The 26,293-nt window shown below is 35.7% G+C and overlaps 3 protein-coding genes across 12 annotated transcripts in view; 1 reads left to right on the top strand and 2 right to left on the bottom strand.

The window, feature by feature from the left end:
* Positions 1–638: 638 nt before the first annotated feature.
* adrb3b (adrenoceptor beta 3b) lies at positions 639–7,900 on the bottom strand. Of its 2 annotated transcripts, none has more exons than XM_077243479.1 (3): positions 7,678–7,900; positions 5,410–6,679; positions 639–2,624 (listed from the first exon to the last, which is right to left on the bottom strand). In XM_077243479.1, the coding sequence occupies exon 2, from the start codon at positions 6,613–6,615 to the stop codon at positions 5,446–5,448; it is 1,170 nt and encodes a 389-aa protein (XP_077099594.1). In that variant the 5' UTR covers positions 6,616–6,679; positions 7,678–7,900; the 3' UTR covers positions 639–2,624; positions 5,410–5,445. The 2 variants fall into 2 exon arrangements, with proteins under 2 accessions (XP_077099594.1, XP_077099595.1); XM_077243480.1 differs by having other exon boundaries at positions 5,410–6,627; positions 7,678–7,799.
* A 2,402-nt stretch (positions 7,901–10,302) lies between these two features.
* Positions 10,303–22,134, bottom strand: anxa4 (annexin A4). The gene is made up of 13 exons (XM_077243478.1): positions 21,972–22,134; positions 20,545–20,599; positions 19,557–19,644; positions 16,140–16,234; positions 14,809–14,922; positions 13,986–14,076; positions 13,784–13,863; positions 13,543–13,599; positions 12,839–12,932; positions 11,737–11,832; positions 11,589–11,647; positions 11,379–11,501; positions 10,303–10,591 (listed from the first exon to the last, which is right to left on the bottom strand). The coding sequence occupies exons 2-13, from the start codon at positions 20,551–20,553 to the stop codon at positions 10,532–10,534; spliced, it is 966 nt and encodes a 321-aa protein (XP_077099593.1). The 5' UTR covers positions 20,554–20,599; positions 21,972–22,134; the 3' UTR covers positions 10,303–10,531.
* Positions 22,135–23,723: 1,589 nt separating this feature from the next.
* aak1b (AP2 associated kinase 1b) overlaps positions 23,724–26,293 on the top strand; it is a 38,857-nt gene continuing 36,287 nt past the window's right edge. For all 9 annotated transcript variants that reach the window (XM_077243476.1, XM_077243475.1, XM_077243474.1 and 6 more), the window contains exon 1: positions 23,724–24,741. In XM_077243476.1, coding sequence (XP_077099591.1) covers positions 24,576–24,741 — 166 coding nt within the window. In that variant the 5' untranslated portion in view covers positions 23,724–24,575. The remainder of the gene's footprint in view (positions 24,742–26,293) is intronic.

Genomic DNA, 26,293 nt, shown 5'->3' with positions numbered 1-26,293 from the left:
TATTAGCTTACGGTAAGCAGGTTGGCGAAGGTGGGTTTTCTAAATTCTTGACCTAATTCACTGTTAAGTTTCTGCAGCTGCTCAATGCGAATCCAGAGGGACGGTATTATGGATTCTGCAAGATTTGAAAGCTGATGCTATTTATTATGCTGTTTATATTTTCTTGTGATTCAACCATTGGCCTATTTTAGTAGCACTCGTGTCGGGGAATGTCCTATGATGCTGGAAGAGTAGCATATGCTATAGCTTATGATTAATGCTAAAACTATATTTTTGGCTTTCTTTGTAGAGTGCATTGGTAATAAACTATTACTTAAAATTTGAGGGATGTAAACTTTATTATGCATGAGCATGACACAAACTAATTCAGGAAAGTTTGGATAAAGTCATGGTAAGTTTTTCACATTTGCAGTTGCAGTGTGTTTCTTCTCATACACTTTCAGATGAGAATGGAATAGCATACTGCTTTCTGCATACTGAGCAGTACAGTGTATTTTACCAGTAATAAAAACAAAAGTATGTGAAACGGTACCTTTCTATATTGTATAGTTCTTCTCCTTTTATTTGATTTTTATGAATACAGTTATTTTGCATTTTTCAATCAGAGATGTAATTTTAAAAAAATCAGCACAGAAAAATCAGTAAATCAAGTCAATTTAATAAGTTAAACAGAAGATGTGAAAAACATGCCTTATTTTACTTACAGTTCATTCATATCACATAAAATGGAAAGTCATAATGCACATATTGTGGGATATATTTTTTTCAGTTCTGTATATTTTGCATAAAGAAAAATATAATGCAAGAAGTATACTTACTGCAGTGCATGCAGAAATAATTTATTGTGCCATTTCAAACTTGTTCCTCCGGCAGGAGTTTTTTTCATGGCATTAGCATACTAGCCGGCTGTGCATAAACCTCCGGAAGGTAAAAATTATTATTCAGCAAAAAAAAACATTATTTTTTATATTAAGGTCCTCATATTGATTGTCAGTGGGATCAAGCTTGCATTCGCCTTCAGATTGGTAGATTTTTGCATCTCATTTTGAAATAAAACCTCAGGATGCTCATTTTAGAATGATGTGTCAGAACAACAGCCTTGGTTGCCAACTAAAGCAGAAGTTGCTAACGATGTTCTGACCTTTTGTGAGATTGCCGTTAATTACAATGCTTCCACCATTTGAATAGTTTTGGAGTTGAGCTTTATCAAAATGCATTTGATGTTTTCCACAAGACAATGGCAAGCAGAGAGAACAGACTCAATTAAAATGACTCATTTCCGTTGTGATGCCATTGAGTTGAATTGATAAAAACATGTGAAGAAACAGCTTGTTATTCGAAAATTAAATATTTCCATGTAGCTCTTCAAGATTGCTCTAGGAAAAACACTCCACATGAAGACTTTGAACATAGATACATTTTTGTAAATATATTACAAAGTGCATGCATTTAGTCATTCTGCTTCAAATTTCTGTACAAGGTTTTTTGTGAGGATAAAAGTTAGAGTCAGGATCAAAGTAGCAAGTAAAGGCGACTCGCAGTGCTCTGATCAGAAGATGAATAGAGGTTTGTCCTCACCACCAATCACACTGATGCCAGCATGCATTCACATTTGATCAAAACACCAATATCCCAAACCAAACACTCAGACATGCAACTGTTCAATTGTCATGATTTGTTTTACCGTAGTGGCATATTTATAAGCCAAAAGCTTTTGCACTGCATTAATCTGGGCTGTTATAGTTTGGTGCTGACGTGTTGAAATTGAACAGATGCTTAGATGTGTGGCAAGAAACAGCGCGTGAAATGTCGATCTGATCCACTCCAGAGTGCGTGTAGCGTCCAAAATGAATGCTTTGCCACACCTGCTGATAATAATAATATAAATATTTCCTTCCAGCCATGAAACTGTCATTTAAAACCATTTTTTTATTTGAATGATTTGTTTGTTTTTGGCCAGTCATTGTGGCATGTGTGCATTTTGGTGATTTATTGCAAAGAATATTCCATGTACTTCTGAAGAAAGGAATACTTCCAATCATCCTTTTCCAATGGTCATTTTCCCGCTGAGGTTGGAAATGTTTCTTTAGCACCATTTTTGGAGCTATTTGAACTGATGAAGAAAAATATCCAAACTAACTATATGGCACTACCCAAGGGCAACACATGCTTGTGCAATGTGCTTATTATGTTCCTATTTTTCCGACCAATGGGCAAGCTACTCTAATTTATTTAATCACCAATTTCAGTCTTTACTCGTGTTTTGGACCCTGAGCATTTTTCATTCAAATTCATCTCTGGAGGCCAATTGAACTGGGAAAAACTTTGTCCACATGCACAACAAAATTGTTTGTTTTTCTGCTGGTTTGTAAGGTAAAGAGATGGCATTTTAGGACTTTCAATCAGAAGTTCAAAAACCACTCTCTGCGTGATCATTTTTTATGTCACGGTTTGTTCTCAATATCATTTTTATGCTTTGTTGCTCTATACTATGAAAGTTGGTCTATTTTGCCTTCGCACATGGTGTGAATGTAATCCAGTCGGGGTCCGCTTGAACAGCATGACGTTAGAGTACAGTTGATTCCCTTGAAAATTATAAGATCTGTTTCCAATCTTCAATGTCCCTGTGGGAGGGAAATCATTATGAAATCATTAGACATTTGATCTGTAACAGAACAGAGAGCTAGTGCGTGTGTTTCTGTGTGTCCTGGTACTTGTACATGTGCGTTGTTTACGCACAATATGCATTTTTCTATCAACACACGTCTTTTTTGACATCATAGGGATTATGCTGAAATGTTTCTCAGATGTGTTTGTGTCTGCAGTGTCTCAAAGTGTTCTTTTCAATCAGCATAAGTACATGTGATTCACGTACACTAGTGTCTAATCCCCTGTGGCATAAGATGTACGTTGTTGATTAAAACAACGACAAACTGAACCATAATTCTGATCCAGAACAGAAATATTATAATCTGTGTGCCAGATTCTGCTGTCTGTACTGTTTACTCAGTTCTTCGATTATATTAATAATTTATTAGTTGTGCTTGCTAAAGCTATTGCTCATTCCCAAGCTTTAATTATTTAATTTTATATAAGTTTATTGAACGAAGTCTCTTCTGCTCACCAAGGCATTTATTTGATTCAAAATACAGTAAAAACATAAAAATATTGTGTGAAATAGAGACATTTATTTTATTCTATCAATTTTTACTTTATTTTATTTCAGTTTATCATTTTATTTTATATTTTGCTGCCTAATTCTTTAATGAATAGAACGTTCACTTGAACCAGCATTTATTTGAAATAGAAATAATTTGTAACATTTTAAATGTTTTTACTGTTACTTTGATCAATTGAATGTGTCTTTGCTAAATAAGAAAAGTATTAATGACTGAGCCCAAACCTTTGCACAGTAGTGTATCACAAACCTAAATATACATCACAGTAACTGGTCCTGGTTTATATCAAATCGAAAATTACAGAAAAATGTCAACTCCTTTCTTTAACTGTCGAGTCATCTCTACAATCATCTAGACTTGCAATGCTTTTGGGGAACTGCTGACTCACAAGCGAGGCTGTTTCGTGAATCTTAAAAGAATCGGTTCATAAGAGTCATTTGCTTGCTAATCGGGCATCACAGTTCACACTGTTTGCTGTTATATGTAGGAAACACAAAGCTTTAGGCAGATTTAAAATGATTGTTTAATATTTTTACTTTAGTCGAGGTAATCACTACTCCCTTTTTTGCCCAGAAAATGTAGAAATCTTTTGCCTAATAAAAAAAAAGCTTAGATGCACAAAAGATTAAAATAGTACTCATCACGTATCTCCTGTTATTATATCACAATGAGGTCATGAACACTTAAGATCCATGGGTTTCCCACCCTTAAGTATTCATACACACACACACACACACAAACACACACACACACACACACACACACACACACACACACACACACACACACACACACACACACACACACACACACACACACACACACACACACACACACACACACACGCTCACAACTCACACTTCAGAATGTCTCTGCCAACTCATTTCAGCCACTTCAGAAACATCTTGAATTGTGTTGTTCTCAGTTTTGAGGGTATGAGGTAAAGGATAAACGGTTTAATCTTGCTAAGTAGCTACTTTTCACATCTATCAAGATTGGATTGAAATGAATTGTGGGACAAATCTTGAAGGCTGCTACTCTGGTTCTCTGTTGGAGAGGAAGAGGTATAGATTTATGTCCTAATTTGTGTAATCATCACTGTCATACTCCACATCCAGTATAATAGTACATGGAAACGATGTGTCATTGCTGTTACCCATATAATTCTGAGAAGCATTGCCACCAAAAAAATAAATAACACTTTTTGTGTGGTTACTTGTTTGTTTTGTCAGCAAATTGTATTTGATTTTTTTGCACGTCAAATTGTATTGAATATGACCATAGAATGTTTTCAGGAAGATTTATGTTTGGTGTTTTTGCCTTTATTGAGATATGCTAGAAGAAAACTGTCAGGAAGTGAAGTCGTAGAGAGAGGGAAAGGTCCCCAAGCCGGGACTCCAACTCAGGTTTCCCATGAGGTCATCGCCTCTGACGACCATAACATTTTTAAGTTCACTTTTGAGTACACTTGTCTTATTAGCTTGAGTTAGAGGTGTTAGTTATATTGTTCTGTGCATTCCATTCATCAAAGAGGAAGTTCAGTGAAACACTGAAATGCTTTAAAATGAATTTGAAAGTGCTAAGTTGGCAAAACACAATCCACACCCACATTGAAATGGCACAGTATTCGTGATAGTGTCTCATATGTGGCTTTCTCATATTCTTTACTATTACTTTACTACTTAGTTTACTAAACTAACCAAAAACCATACATTTCTGCTCTATTGTGAACCAAACATTCTAATTGAAAATTATTGTGAATTATTAATTATTTATTTTTAATAATAATATTTTCCAGATCATATTTTAATCATTGCTCTTGGCTTCAGTACAGTGAAAGAGTTTTTTTAAATATATAATTTTATTTTTAATATCACGTTTTTATATCACACTGTAAAGGAGGAATAAATAAAATTGGGGTCTTTTGCATCAGTAAATGTGCAGAATATTCAGAAGATAATTTGAGTGCTGCTTCAGAACTCAATGCCGTAATGCTAAGGTGTTGTGAATGCTTGCCAGAGCATTGGTATAAGGTGTTCTGAGTAGTTTTAGCTGCTGTTATGCAGTTTCTAGGGATTCTTTGTGTTTTAAATGTTGATGGGAATTTTTTTCCCAGCCATTTGATCATCCTCAAGGTGAAGATCCAGTCACTTAGATAAGTATTAGCACACCCCACCTCACCAACTTGAACGGGTTGAGGCATCATTCACATTTAATACTTCACCCTTACCTTAAACGTCTCTTCTACATTGATCCGTGTCACATTTCAGTCATTGAGAGGCTGAGTTTCTACCTCTTGTACTTCAGGAACTGTACACGTGTCAGAGCACATGTTCCCACCCTCTGCAGTCGGATCTTGGTGACCCAAGCAATCCATCCTTATAGATCTGTTGCTTTGGATGTATGAGTTGAGGCTCTGTAGATGTTTGTGCATGGAGTTGTAATGTAGCCTCTTAGCCAGTTTTTTGCACCCTAGGAGATTAAGGAAGGCGTTACGATACTCAGGACTGTGGCAATAGATGATTGGGTTCAGGCCTGAATTGGCATAGCCGAGCCAGTTCAACAGGAGGAGCACGGACTGTGATGGCACCTTTGGATTAAAGACCTTGATGATATTGCAGAAGAAGAAGGGTAGCCAACACAAAATGAAGATCCCCATAATAATCCCCAGTGTCTTGAGCGCCTTGTGCTCTTTTACATAATGCCTCGTCGACTTCTGCCTATAACCACCAGCTGTTTTGCTTGCAGAAACTGTACTTTCACTGGAATCTTTCATGTCTGTGCTTGGAAAGCGCAGTCTGTCCTTATTGATGAGTTTCAGCTGTCTTGTCGCGATGGCAAACACCTTCCCGTACACAAACACCATAATCATGAGGGGCACATAGAAGGACACCACTGAGGAGAAGATGGCATAGGTCTGGTTAGTATGGAAATCACAGCACTCTTTGTTGTTGTAACAGTCTTGCGCATCGGTGGTATTTGCATGAGAATAATGGTTCATGATTGGCACGAAGGAAACTAGGGACGACACCATCCACACTATGCATACGATGTAGCCGGCTCTGCGCTTGCCTAGGAGGACCTGATGCTCGAGGGGTCTTATGACCGCAATATAACGCTCAACGGCGATGGCGCACAACGTCTCGATGCTGGCCGTAACGCAAAGCACGTCCACGGACGTCCACAGGTCGCAAACCGTTTTGCCCAACAGCCACTTCCCGCTGACCACCATGCTGAAGCACAAGGGTTGGACCACACAGCCCATGATGAGATCCGCAAAGGCCATGGAGATGATGAAGACATTGGTGGTTGTGTGGAGCTGAGGGGTGCGAGCAATAGCCAGGAGGACCAGTAGGTTCCCCATCACCGTCAGGAAGATGACCAGCGCTAAAGGAAGAACAAGCAAGGGAACCAGGATGGAGTTGTCGGCATTCATCCTGAGAGGAAGCTTTCAGTGGTCAATTCAGTGGTCAAAATCCTTTGCGTGCTGGGTTAATGTCCTGCAAGAAACAGATTCCAGGTAAGTTCACGTTTAAGAACAACGACGGAACGTTTCCACCATCGAGATGGAGATATCAACGGTTTGCTCATTTTCGAAAGTTCATAAGCTTTATGAAGATGAGAGATAATTGCGTGGAAACTCCCAGACTGTAAGTTAAGCTGGGAAAGACTATTTGTCTTCATGCGCTAGGAGGAGGAGCATTCGCTGGGTAGGAGAACTGTTTGTTAACATATAGCTTTGAGAAACTTCTTGACCCTCCTTCTGACCTATAATGCAATATTTGTGTCATAATATTTTTCATGTGCTACTTTGAAGTTTATGGAATATAATACAGCAGCAGCTTATTTCAAAATACGTATTTATGTTCTGAAATGAAACAGACCGGCATGGAAAGTTTGATGCCTTTATGAAGTAATACAGCAATTTCAGCTAGCTTACCCAGACGTCTTGTCATTTGAGATGATCAGATGATCCATAATGCATTATATGTGCCATATTTTTTACTTTTTATTGATTTTATTGTATTATTTTCTTAAATGTCCGTTAATTGTTAATGCACTACTCTGCATTTTATGTAATATAAGGTCACAAAAACCTCCTGACCCATAATGTATTATTTGTGCTAATTTCATTATTATTCATGCAATAATCTGCATTTTATGAAATATAACTTCAGAAAAACAAAGCTGCTGCTGTTTACGTATTTAAAAAAAACATATTTACATGCTGAAATGACATGGTGATGTGGAAAGTTTTAATTTCTGCCGGGTTATTCTGACTACCTCCTGACCCATAATGCATTATTTTTGTCATATTTTGACGCTTTTATTGTAAAATGTTCTTGGTATTAACAGCTATTTCCATTATTGCTAATGTCATTCAATTCTTAATGCACTACTCTGGATTTTATGCATCATATTTACACCTATTTCAAATAATTCCGTGTTGAAATGAAACCAACTGTTATAAAGTAATAAAGCAATTCAGCCAGCTTACCCAGAAAGGAACTTCCTCTCTCAAATGATCTTGATTAATTTACGCTTGATGAGAAGTTGCCCCACTTTTTTAAACTCTTATCTTCCATTATCGTGGACTCTTGCTCTGCGCACCTTCCCACGCCTATGTGAACATTATGTTCAGAAGGATGCAGGACGTGTGGTTTGTGGCGGGCACCGTATTGTCAACTTCCTGTGGCAGAATGGCCTCTAAAGAAGAACTGCTGTAAGGACATGGTGAATGAGAGCATTGCTTTCAAAAATGTCATTGTTTGTTAAATGATTATGCCAAAAAAGGATAGCAATTATGCATTTCTGTTATTGTCACTGTAAAAAAAAAAGAGCTGCCTAAAATTTTTAAGTAGCCTACATTGAACTTCATTTTCATTTCAACTTAAATTACATTAAACGGACTTAAATGAGCTTGTATAACGTATAAAAAAGTTGAAAATTGCTTACCTTATTTTGATGAGTTAAAGCAGTGTAAAAACATATGTTATCATAACTTATTGATAATATAATTTTTGAAAGTGTATTTTTTATAACTCTTGAATCAACCAACAACACATTGCTGTTATTATCTTTACACTTTGTTACAGAACGTTGCTTGTTTCCTGTGTTGATGTGTCTTAGTTTAGATTTTGTTTACTCTAGATTCATAGCTTAGATGGTCATGCTACAATGCAGTTCTGTTTGTCAGACAGATTACTCATCATTCATTTGCTTCTGCCCTCTGGCAGTTCTGACAGAGTTTCACAACATTTCAGACGTTTTCAATTTACATGACAGAATGTTTATTAGAGCGGGTTTATGGGAAAATATCACAGAATGGCAGATGGATTGTCGGGATGTCCATGTTAATAACCAAAACCGTCTTAATTGCTCAATACAGAAAACTGACTTGGGAACATGTTAAAGGTTTTTGGGAGCATCATTTGCTAAGTATTCTTTGATTCTGATGTTAATTTAGTTCATATGGTGGCTGTGCAGCACACTAGCTTGACATTAATGGACTCTGGCCTCAGGAGAAGTTCGCAATTTCAAACACACACGCACACACACACACACACACACACGCACGCACGCACGCACGCACGCACACACACACACACACACACACACACACACACACACACACACACACACACACACACACACACACACACACACACGGGGGTTTCCATGCTTAATGGGGAGTTTCTAAAGGCTTAATGATTTTGATACTGTACAAACTGTATATTATATTCCCCTACACTAAACCTACCCATCACAGAAACCTTTCTGCATTCTTAGATTTTCAAAACACTAAATTTGATTTATAAGCTGTATTCCTCATGGGGACCAACAAAATGTCCCCATAAGGTCACAATTTACTGGCGTTACTAGGCTATACTTGTGTAGGGAATACCAGGTACACACACACACACACACACACACACACACACACACACACACACACACACACACACACCCTTGTTTGCTGGCATCATGGCTGCCATTATCTGTATCAGACACTTTCCATGAATATGTTACAAAAAATTGCTATTTTTTGTGTATAGGTATATTTAAATCATACAACAGGGCCAGTTGCATAATTTTGTCATAAGTCTGAATTTTAAATGAACTTGTTTCACTACTTTTATTTTAAATTACCAAACTAAAAAAAAATTAAGAAAAAAATGATAAATAAATAAATAAACAAACTAACAAACAAAAGTCATTAAATTGTTTTAGTATTTATTGGTTTAAAAATAACAAATATTCAAACAGTATTCAAATCAGTGTTATTTTAGTATCATTGAGATACTATTATGGTTTTTATTCATATTAAGGATTTGTATTTTAGTCAAAGGTTTAGTAATTTTGTTGTGTTTTTGTATTTTTTATTAGTTTTTTATAATTTCTATATAATTTTTTTTTGTTTTTTTATTTTAATTTTATTTTAGTGCAATAAGCTACATTAAATGACAATGAGAAATGTTGCCTTGGCAACTAGTTGAAATAAATTAAGTTTATTAAGAACCAATATTTTATTTGATTTCAGTTAAAGTTTATTATATTTCAAGTAATAATTTATGTTTTTAGTTTTAGTTAACTCTAATAATTTCAATTTTATTTTTTATTTAAATGACCAAACTACCAAGAAAAAGGATTTAAATAAATAAAAATTCCGTTTTATTTTTTGTCTTAGCATGTAGTGTTTATTGCTAGAAAATAAATGTTTTTAAAACTGTATTTAAATGTTCAAAAATAAAATACAGAATGTGTAATATTTTGTGCACAGTGCCACTTAGTGGTAAAAGTGAAAATACACTGCTTTTTGTCAGTAATTTCCCCCTAATTCTACCAAGCCTCATGTGATTCATGTGCTGCACTTGATTAAATTGAGGCATGTAGTCTGTGAGACTTCTAGAATCTAGAAAAACACAGAAATACTGTCTCATATGAGATCTCATATGCCGATGCCAGCAACCATGAGCAATTAGTGTAATTGGGCTGAGTACACATAGGTATTGTACATTAAACAAATTATTATACTCTGAGTAATTAAACAAATGGACCTCAATGAGTGTGCTGAGATTTAAAAAATATCCAGAGAGACAACAAAAGATCAATACAGTCGATATGGGCTGTTCTTTTCTCCTTTTATTTATTTGACAAACTCTAAGATGTGCCAATCTGTAAAGGGCTCCCATAAATTCCAAGGCAATAAACAACAAACAAAAAATATCACAAATCTCATTTAAAACGTCACTGTTTTCTCTTTAATTGGTATTACAAACAAGGAATGTGTTTGAAATGCAGAGGCCAGGTGTGAGGGAGAGCCTTTCACACTAATGAACGTGTCAGATGTGTTACTTATCCCCTCCGCACAACTCCAACAGGATCTTACGGTAATCGCCCGATGTGTCCCCCTAGAAGACAAACAGAACAGGGTTTCACCATGGGTTAAACCAGCGGAGTGCTTGGGTATGTACAAGAGTTTAGAGAAAAACTGTGTAAAAACTGTAAAAAAAATAAAAATAAAAATAATAATAATGTAACATAATAATATAAAATTATTATATAAATAAAACAATATTTTATGCATTTTATTACATTATAATATATTATATATTTTATTATATATTTCTCACAAATATTTTTTTTTGTGTGTTTTTACTTTTTATTATATATTATAATAATTTATACAGTAGCTGCCTTTTAATTTTTAGGATGGGGGCCCTCGCATCAGCATGATCATATTTGACGGTCTGTGGCATTGATAAGATTACAAACCACTGGGTTAAACGTTAGTACTTTTTATATGGAATTTTAGTGTGTGTGTCTGGAAAATTAGCTAAAATTAAAAGTTTGGTTTGGCTTCATTTCTCATGGATTGATTTAAAGTTATTTTGGGAGCATCATTTGCCAAGTATTCTTTGATTCTGATGTAATTTAGTTCATATGGTGGCTGTGCATAGTACTTCCATAGTATTTTTTTCTCCATACTATGGAAGTTAATGGAACCCATCAACTGTTTGGTTACAAACATTCAAATATCTTCTTTTGTGTTAAGCAGAACAAAGAAACTCATACAGTTTTGGAACAACTTGAGGGTGAGTAAATGATGACAGAATTTAATTTTTTGGGTGAACCACACCTTTAATGGCTTTTAAGTCAAATTAGTCAAATGTCCTCAGTGAAACAGCTGTGTCCCACCTTTATAAAGGAGTGAAGGGTCTTTCCATACATCTTCAGGAACTCTGCTTTAATGTCGAGCATATCGATCTCGGCGCGAGCCACCATGATCCTTATCAGCACGCTATCTGTGGTGCCTAAACCCTGAGAGAAACAAGAGAAATGATTACTCTAGCACAGGCCATATCCCTATCGTGTGCAAATATTAGATAAATTGTTTTTTTCATTTACCTTCATTGACTTGTAGAGCCTTTCAGCGAAAAATGCCGGCTTGTTTTTCATGCATTTCACTGCAAAGGTGAACGGAAGCTTTTTATATCCAAGTAGGCAATTTAAACCATACATATGACATCAAAATATTGCAATACTCACAACTGACCTATTGCCAGAAATGCATCCTCTAGGGAGCCAGACATCTCTCTCTTAATGCTGTCTTCAATGTCCCGTCCGGAAACCTTCTGATACTCTTGAAACACTGGGAAAAGAACAGGGCTTGAGAAAATGTTGGATGCAATACTGCAGTGTATGTAAAGAATGTATGTGTGAAACAATATGGAGTGATAAAGGTTTTAAACAATAGTACTGGCCAGACAATTTTGCATGTTCAATTCAATGACCTGCGTCTAGTCATCATAGAAATAAACAGTCATTTTGCATTTTTAAATAAAATATTGAGTAAATATAACAAATAATGTACATTTTGCTTGTCATTATTGCAAAATATGATACTTGGCAAATTAAAAAAATGGACACAGATTGTATACTGCATATATGTGACCCTGGACGACAAAACCAGTCACATGGGTACATTTTCAAAATTGAGATTTATACATCACATGGAAGCTGAATAAATAAGCTTTCCATTGATGTATGGTTTGTTATGATAGGACCATATTTGGCCAAAGTACAACTATTTGAAAATCTGGAATCTGAGAGTGCATACAAATCGAAACATTGAGAAAATCGCCTTTAAAGTTGTCCATTTATGTTCGTGATAGTGCCGCATTCACTCACAAAAATAAATGTTTTATATATTTACGGTAGGAAATTTACAAAATATTTTCATGGAACATGATCTTTACTTAATATCCTAATGTTTTTTGGCATAATAGAAAAATCGATAATTTTGACCAATACAATGTATTGTTGACTATTGCCACAAATATACCTGTGATACTTATGACTGGTTTTGTGATCCAGGGACACATATTTCAGTTTTAGTGAACCGAAATTAAATAAATGAAACATATATATATATATATATATATATACACACACTAGTAAAATAACACTGTACTGCACATAATTTAAATAGAAAGAATGAGTAGCAGGCCTATGTCAACTTTGTCACCACAAGGTGGAAGTAATGAGTCTACTTCATTGTTCCAGTGTTATTTTCCCATGCTGCTTTCTAAGGTTACATAAGAACGATCACATAACTGGCAAGGAAGATTGCTGTTATTATCTGGTGGAACAGATACCTCGGAGTAAATGATTTCTGTTTCTCACACACAGCACAGTGAGGAACTTGACCTCGTCCGTTCCCCATCGAGCTTCGCCCGCCTCGTAGATGTCCTATTGGATAAACAAGAGAGAAATTTGCCTGAGCAATTTCCTTTTTAACTGTTAATGATTAATAAACATCAGCATGACTGTTGTGTGTCTAAGGCTGAACCACACAATAAAAAGCAGCTCACTGAATGTATACAGAAACACAGCCATGAATAATTGTAAATATGGAGAATACATCAGCCCCATTCATTCAAAGTATTTGCACACCTCAGCCACACATAAAAAATATAACTATGTCACTGCGTTAGATAAAATATCAAAATATTCATATGACAATGTTGAACACTATGGGTTTTATCAGTTGTATTTATATATATATATATGTATATATATATATATATATATATAAAGAATGAAATATGCATTTTTATTGTTTGTATATTACTTAAATTAAAATTAAAGTTTTTAAAATTGTTTCTTTTCCCCCAAATAGTTTTTTTTCTGCTTAAAGAGTTGATTGGGCTTAAATCTGATAGGAATTGGGATAGATTCTGCTTAAAGGTTGATTGGGACACTTTTTCCCATCATTTCAATGGCAAAAAGTGTCCCAATTACACCACATAAATCGAACATGCTTATTAGGCACTACAGCCAACCACGTCAAAATCTTCACCTTTGCATCCTGGACAGCCTGAGCCTCATCTACCTTGGTGCTCTCGTCACGCCCAGCCTGTAAGCAAAGCAGAAAAGACAATATCTATAAATCCAGCATGACAAACCATCAGGGGTCACACCTGCCCCGACCGGACACTGTGGACGGCAAAGGTTTGCATGGCAAACAAAAGAGCTGATGGGTGAAGGCATCAAAGAATCTTCTTCACAAATAAGATAATACAGGCGATTTGTTTATTTACCGAGAGTAAAGACACCAAGACCCTCTGGAACATTCCAGACGTGTCTCCGCAGATATCATCTTCAAGACTCTTGTCATTTACTGTGAAGACATAAGAAAAGTGAACGAAACTAGTGTAATATGGGAAGAAATATATATTTTGACAGTATAACTTTCATAATGGAAAAGACTGTCAGTTTCCATCCATAAATCTTAGCATGTACTTCTCTTGTAAGTAGCGATGATTTCCTTAACCTCAGAATTGGTTCTTGAGGCCAGGATGTCAATAAGACAGGCCTCCTCTGTCCCAGCACCCTGGACACAGGGAAGAAAATAAAATAAAATGAAGAAATCACCTAAAGCCATCAATACACAGGATAAGTTCCTAGGGAACATTGCTGATGAAGGTAAAGGTTTGGACGATATTATGCCTATTGCCATTAATAACTCTGCCACAGGTCAGGGGATCTGTGTCTAAGTGTTTCCTGTTATGTTGCCAACAACATTGGCCATAATGTTACCTAGTATCATTATATTGTGAACAGATTGCTATCAATTTAGATTTTTGTGACTTTTGATACTGATTTTTGTGCCTTCCAATAGCTTATATATATGAAATGAAGTTATTTTATGCATTTATATATTGTTTTATTTTTATTTATTATATTAAATTAATTTTTATTTTATATATAAATATTTTATTTTATATATGCAAAGTAGCACATATTTATTGAGATAATACCTAATTTGCATATTTAAACATACATAGTCTTAAAATGTGTAATACAAAAGATATTTGTCTTAATGTCAGTAATCAACTGGGGAAGTTTCATGCTGATATCTATTAGTTAGTTTTTGTTTCCTATTCACCTGGGGTGTCTCCCCTTAAACGATGCCATGGTACATGTCCAAAACCCATATAACCATACAAAACGGTTTGCAAAATGATTTTACCCAAGAACACTTTTCAATCCAAACAGAGAAAAAAAGAAAATCGTCCCTGATTTTGGAAATAAAGTACAGTACATTTCCCCCCTCCTCACTAACCTTGATGGCGTTTCTCAGCTCATATGCGTCGTACACCGGGCCGGGCATCATCAGGCCGACCACAACCGACTCAAAGTTTCCAGTGAGCTCTGACTTCAAGCAGTCAAGGAGTTCCTGAATGAGGGTTTAAAATATACTGTTATTTACCACATACTTTTAAAAATTCCAGTGCAGAAACGCTTAAAATTAGAATATTTCTTCTCAGACACATTCATTCATGCTTTAAGCCACACGGTTACAAATCTTACATCCCAGAAGGAAAAAGAAACAAATGGATTTGGTGTTGGGAAATGGTGAGACAGCAGACCAGCGCTGTAATATCTGCTGTAAGTCTCCAGAGGGAGCTGGGTGGGGAAGGCATGTCGAGTCCACAAGACCGTCCTGAACACTGTCCAGAACTTCCCCCACAATGACTCACACTTTCTTGCTCTTCATAGAGCGCTTTAGTCACTCAAAGTTTCCATCAACACGCATCAAGACCTGCCTGTGACTTTCACTGACTGAGTTACAGAGGGTTTACAGATTAATAGAGGACAACCACCAGAAAGTACAATACAAACAATGTGCTGCATTCTTTATAGCCGGTTATGATAACAGTCATAAAGCAGGGATGTCTCCTGAAAGACACCGTTTGTAAATTGCATGGACTCTCTGTTCCCTCAGTGTGAATATTGACATGAAGAGTTAATGATTGAAGTCGACAACATCTGTTATCAGTGACACATACTCTCCTTTGTCTATCTTCATTCTGGCTACAGAATCATCAAGAAATGTCAACACTGTTATCTAATCACCTGGTGAACCATGTATGTAATGTAAATACAGACTGATGCTCACATCGTCCCTGCCATTAGGACCTTCCGCAAAGATTAGATAGCAACAACAATCTTCCCTAATTTTGGCAAATAAAATGTGTTTTGGTCCATAGTGAGATAATGCTATGGCACTATTGTGTATAAGTCTTATGCACAACAAACTTTTGTATTCTGTTAAACAGGTTGTATCCCTTCCGGTTCAGGTCTTTAGTATGTGCTTTGTTAAATATAGAGCTGTTTTACTCGAGATGTCTTCAAAGGAGCGAGCAAAGATAAGCATAACCAATGTCCGTCGCATATGCTGATTGATACCTAAAACTAGCTAGGTTAGCTGCATGGTTTCCTTAAAATACCGTAGATATTGGCATCAGCTCATACTGTTAACACTTTCTCTGACAAGCGGATGCGAAAGGCCTGTTTTCCTGTTTGTTCATGTGACGTTCGACATAAAGCCCATTGCAAATGAAAGAATGATGGCTGTTAATGAGGCAAAAGGTAAAGAATGGAGTATGTTACCTTTCCCACACTCTGTTTGAAAGCTTCCTTGATTTTTTGCCTTTGTGCAATAGTGCGATGAGCGATGATTTCGATGATAGCTGCCTCGTTGGTTCCTGAAAGTAGTTCATTTCAAGAAACCGTTATGCAAAAATGAAATTTCAAAGCAGTTATTTAACCATTTTGAGATTATCAGCATAAGCTAATAACTGCATCCTTTTCACCTTTTGTCATCTTCACCAAAAGATTGATAATGGATAGTGTGGTTTTTAATGTGCTATTAAATATATATAAAATACATGATATAATAATTATTACATATATAATAAATAATGTTGCATTTTTTGAAAGTGTCTTATGCTCACCAAAGCTGTATTTATTTGATCAAAATACAGTAAATAATACAGTGTTATTGTGAAATATTATTGGTATTTAAAATAATATTGGATTTTTAAATAATATATATATATATATATATATATATATATATATATATAATGTAATTTATTCCCGTGATGTCAAAGCTGAATTTTCAGCATCATTACTCATCATTACTAGTCTTGTGTCACCTGATCCTTCAGAAATCATTCTAATATGCTGATTTGCTACTCAAGAATCATTTCTTCTTATTATCATGTTCGCATTATCTTATTATCAAACAGTTGTGCTGAATAATAACAGAATGAACAAAGTTCAAAAGCATTTTTTTGAAATAGAAAACTTTTGTAACATTGTAAATGTTCATATATATATATATGATTTGTATTTGATATATATATACAGTCATGTGGAAAAGAAAGGAATTTTGAATTGAATTGAGTTTTAAATATCAGGACATAATAAAAAATCATCTGGTCGTGAGCGGCTCTTAAAATGAGGTAAATGCAACCACAGATGAACAACAACACATAACATAATACACCGCGTCATAAAGCCAGAATGGAGAAATCATGTCTAACAATCGAAGTACATCTATTGATTCAATAGCTTGTAGAGCCACCTTTAGCAGCAATAACTTTGAAGTAAGCATTTTCTGTAGGGATTTTTGACCACTGTTTTTTAAAACTTTGCTTAATTTCTTTGTTGGCATTTGTTTATGCACAGCTCTCTGAAGGTCCCGCCACAGCATTTCAATCTGGTTGAGGTCTGGACTTTGACTTAGCCAGTGCAACCTTGATTCTTTTTTTTTTTTTCTGGTGTAAATGTCCAGGTGTGCTTGGGATCATTGTCCTGTTGCATGGCCCAAATTTGGCCAAGCTTTAGCTGTTGGACAGATGGCCTCACATTTAACTTTAGAATACTTTGGTTTGCATGGGAGTTCATGGTCGACTGGTCCAGGTCCTGTGGCAGCAAAACAAGCCCAAATCATCACCCCTCCACCACCGCGTTTGACAGTGACCGTGCTGATATGCTGTGTTCGGTTTTCGCCTAAACGTAGCACTGTGCATTATGGCCAAACATCTTTACTTTCGTCTTGTCTGTCCAACGGACATCATCAGTCTGACCTTGGGTGAATTTGCTGGGACGTCCACTCCTTGGAAGATTAGCAACTGTCTTGAATGTTTTCCACTTGTGTGTGAATAATCTTCCGTACTGTAGAATAATGGACTTCAAATGTTTGGAAATGGCCGTATAACCCTTTCCAGATTGATGGCAGCAACAATTGCTTCTCTAAGATCATTGCTGATGTCTTTCCTCCTTGGCATTGTGTTAACACGCACCTGAATGCTCTAGACCAGCAAACTGCCAAAACTTCTGCTTTTATAGAGGTGATCACACTTACTGATGATCAGTTAATAAAAGGCATTTGATTATCAGTGCCCGACTGCTACTTACCCTCTTAATTCCTATGGAGCAGTAAGTGAGTACTTACTTTGTCACCCATGGCTTCTCAATTTTGGCCTAGTTTTAGTAAATAATAATGGCACAGTGTAATATGTCATGTGTTGTTGTTGTTCATCTGAGGTTGTATTCACTTAATTTTAAGACCTGCCAGATGATTTTTATTATGTCCTGAAACATAAAACCATAGAATTAAATAGGATGTCCTTTCGTTTTCACATGACTGTATATATACAGGTCCTTCTCAAAAAATTAGCATATTGTGATAAAGTTCATTATTTTACATAATGTAATGATAAAAATTAAACGTTCATATATTTTAGATTCATTGCACACCAAACGGAAATATTTCAGGTCTTTTATTGTTGTTACGTTCCTGTATGGTGTGTGTGTGTGTGTGTGTGTTCTTTTGTGTTTCTCTTCCCGCTCTCTCGGTTACTTTCGCTTTGGCAGGTACCCGTGATTGGCCAAGTGACCTGTCAATCATTGCTAGCACTGACGTCATCACTTCTCGCTGTCGCCAATGGGAACAGGCCACCTGGGGAATAAAAGGGCACGCCAGATATCTCCATCCAGGCTCAGCTCGCTGAGACTCAGGCCACGCAGCTTTCTGTTTTGCGATTTCGTATACCCTGTTAAGACTATTGTCCCTGTTCGATCTGTGTGATATTGAATCAATGTATGAGTGAAGTCTTCCTGTGTTCGTTCCTCTGGTTTTATGTAACTGCTATACAGCAGACCGCTGAAAGTTACTAGTGCGGAGAGAGAGATAGACAGGTAAGCATGTCACGTGACATACACTGCAACACGCAGGGGTTTTCGTTCTGTCTAAATAGGTTAGGGGCGATATATATACACACACACACACATTACATTATTACATTAAATAATACATTAAATTATTTATTCTGGAGAACTTCCCATTTCCCTTTCATGTTCCATGGAAGTGATTGCACAATCACAGTTTTTGAAACTTGTTGAATTACAAGCTTATTGGTATTTAGAGTATCGGGTTACATGTTACCCTTAAGGCCTCAGGCTGGATATCACATGCTTGATTGTAAAACTGCAAGAGAAGCTTCTTCTTTTTTTTTGCACTGCATTTTACATTTTTTACACTTTCAGAATTATATGTTCACTGTTATTTATAGTATCAAATTGCATGTTCCTCATAACTCACTTTAGGCCAACAAGCGACTCTGTGAATAACGGCACCAGTGTGAGTGGTGTTTTGTAATGTTCCTCGCACTAAAATCAGCTGATGTCCATTAAACTAGAAAGCTGTATTCTCATCACAATGCCAAGCTCTAGTCGAAACCGATGAGGAAACACCTCTTCGGTTACAGCACAAATGCCAGAGATTTTTCTTGTTTTGACCACAGCCCAGCTGAGGTGTCAGTGCTGATAACAGCTTGCAATTTTAACTGGAAATGAAGAGCGATTTAGTTCTCTGATCTTCCTGTTAAGAATGAATGCTTAGACACCATTTAAAATGCAACCAGGGGGTGATTCTCATTTTATTCAAATGGGCAGAAAATGTGATCATGTAAAATATGCTAATCTCGAAGTCTGGTTCTGATTTGTCTGATCACTTACCAGCTCCTTTCATAGCACCATAGATTTTCTGGGCATCTTCCTCTGGCTTGAAGCCTGATGCCTCAGTCACGGTTCCGCGGTTTCCCAACTACAGAAAAAGAAGAGAGAACAGCACCTTTACACAGAGAAGTGTAAACTGACACCTATAAATTTAGAGTCGCTGTCACAGGGCTGCTTGAAAACTCACATATTTTTAAGATCAGATTGTGTCAAAGGAAAAACATAAATGTGAAAAATTCAATTTAGAGTATCGCTCACAATCTTGAACACACGGAGTATGGGGTTGCTAAGATTTTTTTTATGCTTTTAAGTCCCTTCTGCTCACCAAGGCTGCATTTATTTGATCAAAAATACAGTAAAAACAGTAATATTATTACAATTTCAAATAACTGTTTTCTATTTTAGTATATTTCAAAATGTAATTTACATTTGAAGCAAAGCTGAATTTTCAAAAGAACATCATTTGTTTGAAATAGAAACGCTTTGTAACATAAATGTCTTTACTATCACTGTTGATCAATTTAATGCATCCTTACTGAATAAAAGTATTAATTTCTTTTAAAAAATCTTACTGACCCCAAACTTTTGAACAGTAGTGTACTCATTCTCTATTGTGTTGTTTTCCCACATAACTATTTTCCATTATTTGAGAATATTGTCTACAAAACTAATTTGACGCATTTAAGCAGAAGCCTTTATATCAAAGGTTTACAAGATCCAGAATTTTGACTGGCAAAGCAAAATGAGAATTAATGAGAGAAAGCAACTTTTATTTGACTCCAAATATGTGATAAAATAAATAGCCTTTGAATTGGCTAGAAGCGTGAACAAATGCGTCAGTGTTTCAGACGTGCTCATGCAAATGGTAAATAGCAAGATAACGGTAACCGTATTTTTATAACTGTCCATATGGGAAATGTAATGGTATATGTGCAATTTAATTTTAGAAATTTTAAATCTCTCTTTACATTCAAAATGTTGTTCTTACCGCTGCCATTGTGATGGAGGAAAGGTTTCAGTCTGGAGATGAAGAGATGAGAACACTAAAAGCAAGAAATACCTAATAAGTATTACAATAATTAGGCAACCTTGCATATAGAACACAAATACATTTTTACACTGTCAAAATGCAAAAGTGGTTGGTTATAATAGATTTTGAAATCCACAAACATTCACAAAGCAAAACAAAAAAAGGGGGGGGGGGGGTTTGACACGTACCGGGAAAGTGACAAGGTCTGTAATATTTTTGCAATCCAAAAGCATTCTAAATTGATAATTTGTGCCAGTGGTTTCTGCAATCTACTTAGACTTACAAAGCTTATGGGAAACCCAGCCCAGTTTGTTTGGGTTTTGAAATTTAATAAGTGGGACTGAGCTCTTAATAACAGGGTCAATGACACTGTTAAATAAATTATAACTTTGGATGCCTCAAGCAAAATGGTTTCCATTTTACTATTCAGCTCATTAAACAGAAGAGGCTAAACCGGTAATTAACAGCCTTCTGCTCTGTATCAGTTTCTCCATTCAAACAATCAACTTACAACCTTTTGTTGGAAGGTTTTGTTTCAAACCCCAGAAGACCCAATTTAAAACCTAGAAACAGCTGACAGTCTTTCAATTTTCGCCTCATTGTATTCTAACATTGGCTCTATGACGATATAATGTATAATTTAATGATCTTTTAATAATGTATTCAACATGCTCTACATTCAAAGGGCCCGTTGACACATGCAGTGCAACTTTGACACTATTCAGAAACCTCTTTTGATTTTGAGTCATACTATCAGAGATGAATTCATTGATATTCACAACATATTTCAGTATTTGAGACATTTCAGCATCTTTCTACCAGTGTAGTCAAATTACAAAGTGCAAATTAAAGCCCAGAGCTCAGAATATAGCTGAGTTGTAAGTTATGATTTATCAGCTAATTATCAACTAAATAAGATTCCTCTGAAGAAATTAAAACAGAAACACTAACTTTTGACACAAGAGGAATTAGACCATTCGATATTAAATGTTTGAGTTCATATTGAAATCTTTTTTTCCTGAGACCAGAAGTAGGTCATTGGCATGTATATGTAAAACGTGGTGTAATTTATTTGCAATGCAAAGCCATATGATTCATTGTATTTTAATGAAAGCCACATATCAGAGGATCATGTTGAGCTGTACAGTCACGTGACAGGAATATGGGCGTTTAGTGCTCTCGCAAAAACGTTAGGATAACACTTCAATTTACAAGCTTCAATTCACGACAACTACTTTTTATTTCGATAACATGATTTCTATTCGCCTATTAAATAAGAAAATGAACCTCTATAAACGTTCGTTATAGAGCGGAGATACGAGGTTAACATGAAAGAGCTAAAAGTTTTCTATTAAATTCTATTAAATTCTATAAATGTGTCTTACCTGAAGCGTTGGATTCAACGAGATGCGTGAGACCCGTCACTCTAAAAATGGATGTGCGGAGATCTGCGGGAATGTTTCTGAGTTTTGTTGCCAACTTTAATGGGTGTTGGCTTGTATGGACTGCTTGAGTCGAGTTCCAGTTCCTCTTTTACGGCCCCTCCTCTTTATTTTACGTTGAGATAAATGATTGAACAGTTCATAACCCGAGCTGAAACTAAGACTCACTTGTTGACTTATAGGATGTGCTTACTGACGCTTTTTAACTCTGTCAAATTTCTCAGCAAACCAATATAATCAATTCAAACGTGTCTTTAATTGCTGTTTGTTCTAAACTTTGTGGTAAAGTTTAAAGACGTGCATGTTTTAAGATTTCTTTAAAAGTAAAATTAAAGGGATAGTTTACCCTAAAATGGACATTTTGTCATTACTTACCCTCAAGTTGTAAAAGTTCCAAACCTGTATGATATTCTTTCTTCTGTTGAACACAAATGATGATATTTTAAAGAATATGGGTGATAAGAAACGGCTATGGGTGCCCTTAACTGTCAGGTTACCAATATTCTTTAAAATATCATCTATTGTGTTCAGCAGAAGAAAAAAACTCATACAGGTTTGGAACAACTATGTGTAGGTCTACTTTTGTAATTGTTTACCTGTTTGTACATACTGTGAAGCTCTTACCCTGTTGACAAGGGTATCTTCAATCATTTCCATAATTTTTAAGTTATAGCATCCCCTCTTGACAAAATTGAAAGTGCCCATCCTTCACATAAACTGCTTTCTCTTTTGTTCTTTGTCTCTGTAATACATTTTTTAAACCTTTTTATCCTTATCTTTAAACCTGTTCACTTGTCAACAAGTTGTTGTCTCTCCAAAATGTGAATAGGTGAAATAAAGTCGTTATTTATGTTTGTTTTTGCGCACAAAAAGTATTCTCGTCGCTTGATAAACTTAATATTGAGCCACTGTAGTCACTTGGACTATTTTAACGATATCTTTAATAAGTTTTCGAGGCCGGCAAGTTTCAATCCCTCAAGAAGCCTAATGGACTAGTATGGAGGAGTGATCCAGCTCTCAGATTTCATCAAAAATATCAATATAATTAGTTCTTACGGGGTTGGAACAACATGAGGGTGAGTTAATACTGACAGAATTTTCATTTTTGGGTGAACTATCCCTTTAAAACTCAAAATTTGCTACAATATGTCCTCTGCATAGGTAAAATGCCTCTTCCTGGGTCTCAGGAGTGAATCAAACACAGATAAACATGAGAATGTTAATAGAAGAGAACAAAAATAATGTTATAGGCTACATGTTGTGCACTGTGAATAAATCGATCGATCAATAAATCGTTCAATCAATAGATTGAAGGCTTTGCAGTAAATGACAGTCTTTGGTTATTTCTTGTTGCTGTTAAAGTTTGAAGGTATTGTAGTGACCTATTTATATTCTAAAATGAGTAAAAAAAATAGGTCTTTGTGATGCCCATTTACATGTGGATAACAATTTTTTGTATGTAATAAATACATTTACAATCTGTCATATTTAAATCATTGTCATTTGGGAAATTAATATATATTTTTTTAAATAGCCCAATTATACAAATTTACTTTTTTTAATAAATACGTATTTATATGTGGACGCCCCACATTTTGATGAATATGTTGCAAAACTCATAACAATAAAGGACAATGAAGAGTTTTTCTATTAAGAGTTTCGGACTTTTATTATAATTATTTTAGCGCTGGCTTCACTCTTCCGGTGTGGTGTCCGGTTAGCTGGCGCATCTGCAGCATCCGAAGCCGCAGACAAGAATCGCCATGAACAACACGTTCATTTCTGCATGAATTCGATTCTGTCTGATTAATATCAAATCGCATCCGTTCACCGTTCACCTGCAGGCCACCGACGGGAGCGCGCAGATGAGATGCGAAACGCGTCTGAGTGGGTTTTGCAGGAATGCTAACGTTAGCGCCTAGCTGATTATATGTTGAATTTAAATTATTATAATTTCATCAGTCAAGGGACGAATTAATATGCTTAGGGGCGTTTAACTCATGAAATTATCCATCATTCTGATTAATATCTGCATGTCATCTGTTTTTCTGTGGAAAGTGGGTGCTTTTTCAGAGGTTTTAATGAACTGCACAGCTGGCTGATGATGGAGGGTTTGACTTCCATCCATCCAAACACTCATTTCTTTTGACTTCACATTTGAAGGTTCAATTTTCAACAAGGCATGAATGTTTACATCGATTTCAGCTGGATTTAAATATTTATATCGTGATAGGGGCTCGTGTCACTTGCATAGACGCTAGACAAACACATTAATCATATCAGGCCATCGCTGATTGATGCTGTATATTTGGATATACTCAACTGTGATGCTTTAATTTACTACATATACCGTTTACAATCATTTACTTGAACGTTTTTGTGTCTATACGGTTCATTTAAACTGTGATCAGCACCAGAGTTGGGCAGCAAGTCCATGTTTGACAGTCGCAGCTGATCTAAGTTAGACCTCTGGCACAGAACAACCAACCCTCCCACTTCAGTTTCTTATAGACTTTGCATAAGTATTTAAGGGATCTTTGACACATCATGAAGAAGTTCTTTGACTCCCGGAGGGAGCTGGTGGGCTCTGGACCCGGTTCTGGAGGGGGAGGTGGAGGTTCTGGATCCAGCAGTGGTGCTGGTGGGAATTTCATCGGCCGGGCTTTCACTGTTGGAAGACACCAGGTCACTGTAGAAGAAACTTTGGCAGAAGGTACGTCAGGTTGATGTTTGATATTTCCTTTCAACCTACAACCTTTCACTTAACAGGACAGATCTTCGGCTAAGCACACCATAATCAACATCTTGAGAATCAAAACTCTTCAACGATGAAATTCTTTAAGACTGGGTGAATTTAGTTTGATTGAGCTTCAAATAATATCCAGATTTGACTATAACGTAGTTATCATCAAAAACATTTTGACTATCATTTATAGATGATTGTGGACAAGTGTAAGGCATTACTAAGTATTACTGTAATTGAATTACCCATGAAAAAGTAATGGATTTCTCTTAATTTTTCTGTTAGTTACTCCTGATGTAGGCCTAACGTTAATTGGATTAAATCCTGTATAGACTACGTATAGAACAATTCTATATAAACCAATGGATTTAACATACAAATTTAATGGATATTTATATTTAATGTAATTTTTGTTTATTTAACCATTTCCCTTTAAATACTTTGGTCAGTTTAAAAATAATTTTGTACAATTTTGTGTTATTTATTTGAAGGAATTAAAAGAGCAGTTTCATGTCTATCCTTGGATAGTTCAACTGGTTGAGGTTAATATGGGATTTAGAAAGTAATGTAATACTTTTTAGAGAGTGTAATAAGTACAATAATAATCTAATTGCACTGTTGAAGATGTAATTAGTAGTAGCTAGTAATTAATTACCTTTTTAACTTACCTTTGTAACTTACCCAACACTGATTGTGAACAAGGTCATCCTATGGTCATGGAAAAGCTGGAAATATCATGTGAATTGTAAAAGTGTTAGCAGTTTGGTAAATTCATAGAAAAGTAATCAATTTATAGATAGATAGATATGAAATACTGTATGTAAAGATGTATATATGTATATAAATACTGTGCGTGTATATATACAGTATATAACCACACACAAATTAATAATGCACATAATTTTTTATGCTATTTTTTCTCAAAAGTAACTCTTTAATTCAATTGCCAAAGCTGTCAGTTAATTTTGGACTAGCAAAAGGGTCAGGTAGTACTTCTGCCAATCATTGGCCAATGCTGATCATTTCAAAATCGCCAAATATTGAATTATTCTGGTTGACAATCGCTCTGTCACTGCATAATGTTTTCATTTCAATCCTTTCTTGATGTTCAATATTATAGGCCAGCTAGTTACAGATAATTGAATCCACCAAACAAATGTCCCGCCGGTGATCTGTGGTTAGATCTCTGCTCTTCTTGGCTCCTCTGGCAGCTTTATTTAGTGGCCTAAATCCTTTGTCTGGAAATCCCTGCTCATCTGTACTTGGGTGTTGACATGTCCGGCGGTGTGACATGTTATATTCCATCTAAGCATTTCATTGATTCTTTTATCATTATTATAATGCAGTTTTTCTATTAATTGTGAGACTATATTGAGTATTTGTACTTTAAAACATTAATTTGCTAATGTTGTGTAAAAAAATATATACGGTACCGTTCAAAAGTACAGGGTCAGTAATATATATTTTTTAATATAAACGATTAATTAAAATTATTTTATTCAGCAAAGATGCATTATATTGT

The sequence above is a fragment of the Siphateles boraxobius genome, unplaced genomic scaffold, assembly GCF_051911475.1.
Source record: "Siphateles boraxobius isolate OS27281-9 unplaced genomic scaffold, OSU_SipBor_1 25, whole genome shotgun sequence".
Classification (NCBI taxonomy): domain Eukaryota; kingdom Metazoa; phylum Chordata; class Actinopteri; order Cypriniformes; family Leuciscidae; genus Siphateles; species Siphateles boraxobius.
Note: the sequence above shows the minus strand (reverse complement) of the source record. Positions and strands in the feature narration are given on the sequence as shown.

What these genes read in the sequence shown, in the direction of transcription:
- adrb3b (XM_077243479.1), bottom strand. Translation starts at nt 6,615, where the DNA reads ATGAATGCCGACAACTCCATCCTGGTTCCCTTGCTTGTTCTTCCTTTA.
- anxa4 (XM_077243478.1), bottom strand. An exon ending in CATCGCTACTTACAAGAGAA is followed by an intron (nt 13,864 to 13,985) that starts GTACATGCTAAG and finishes ATGTCTTCACAG; the next exon opens with TAAATGACAAGAGTCTTGAA. An exon ending in AGGCTGTCCAGGATGCAAAG is followed by an intron (nt 12,933 to 13,542) that starts GTGAAGATTTTG and finishes TTTATCCAATAG; the next exon opens with GACATCTACGAGGCGGGCGA.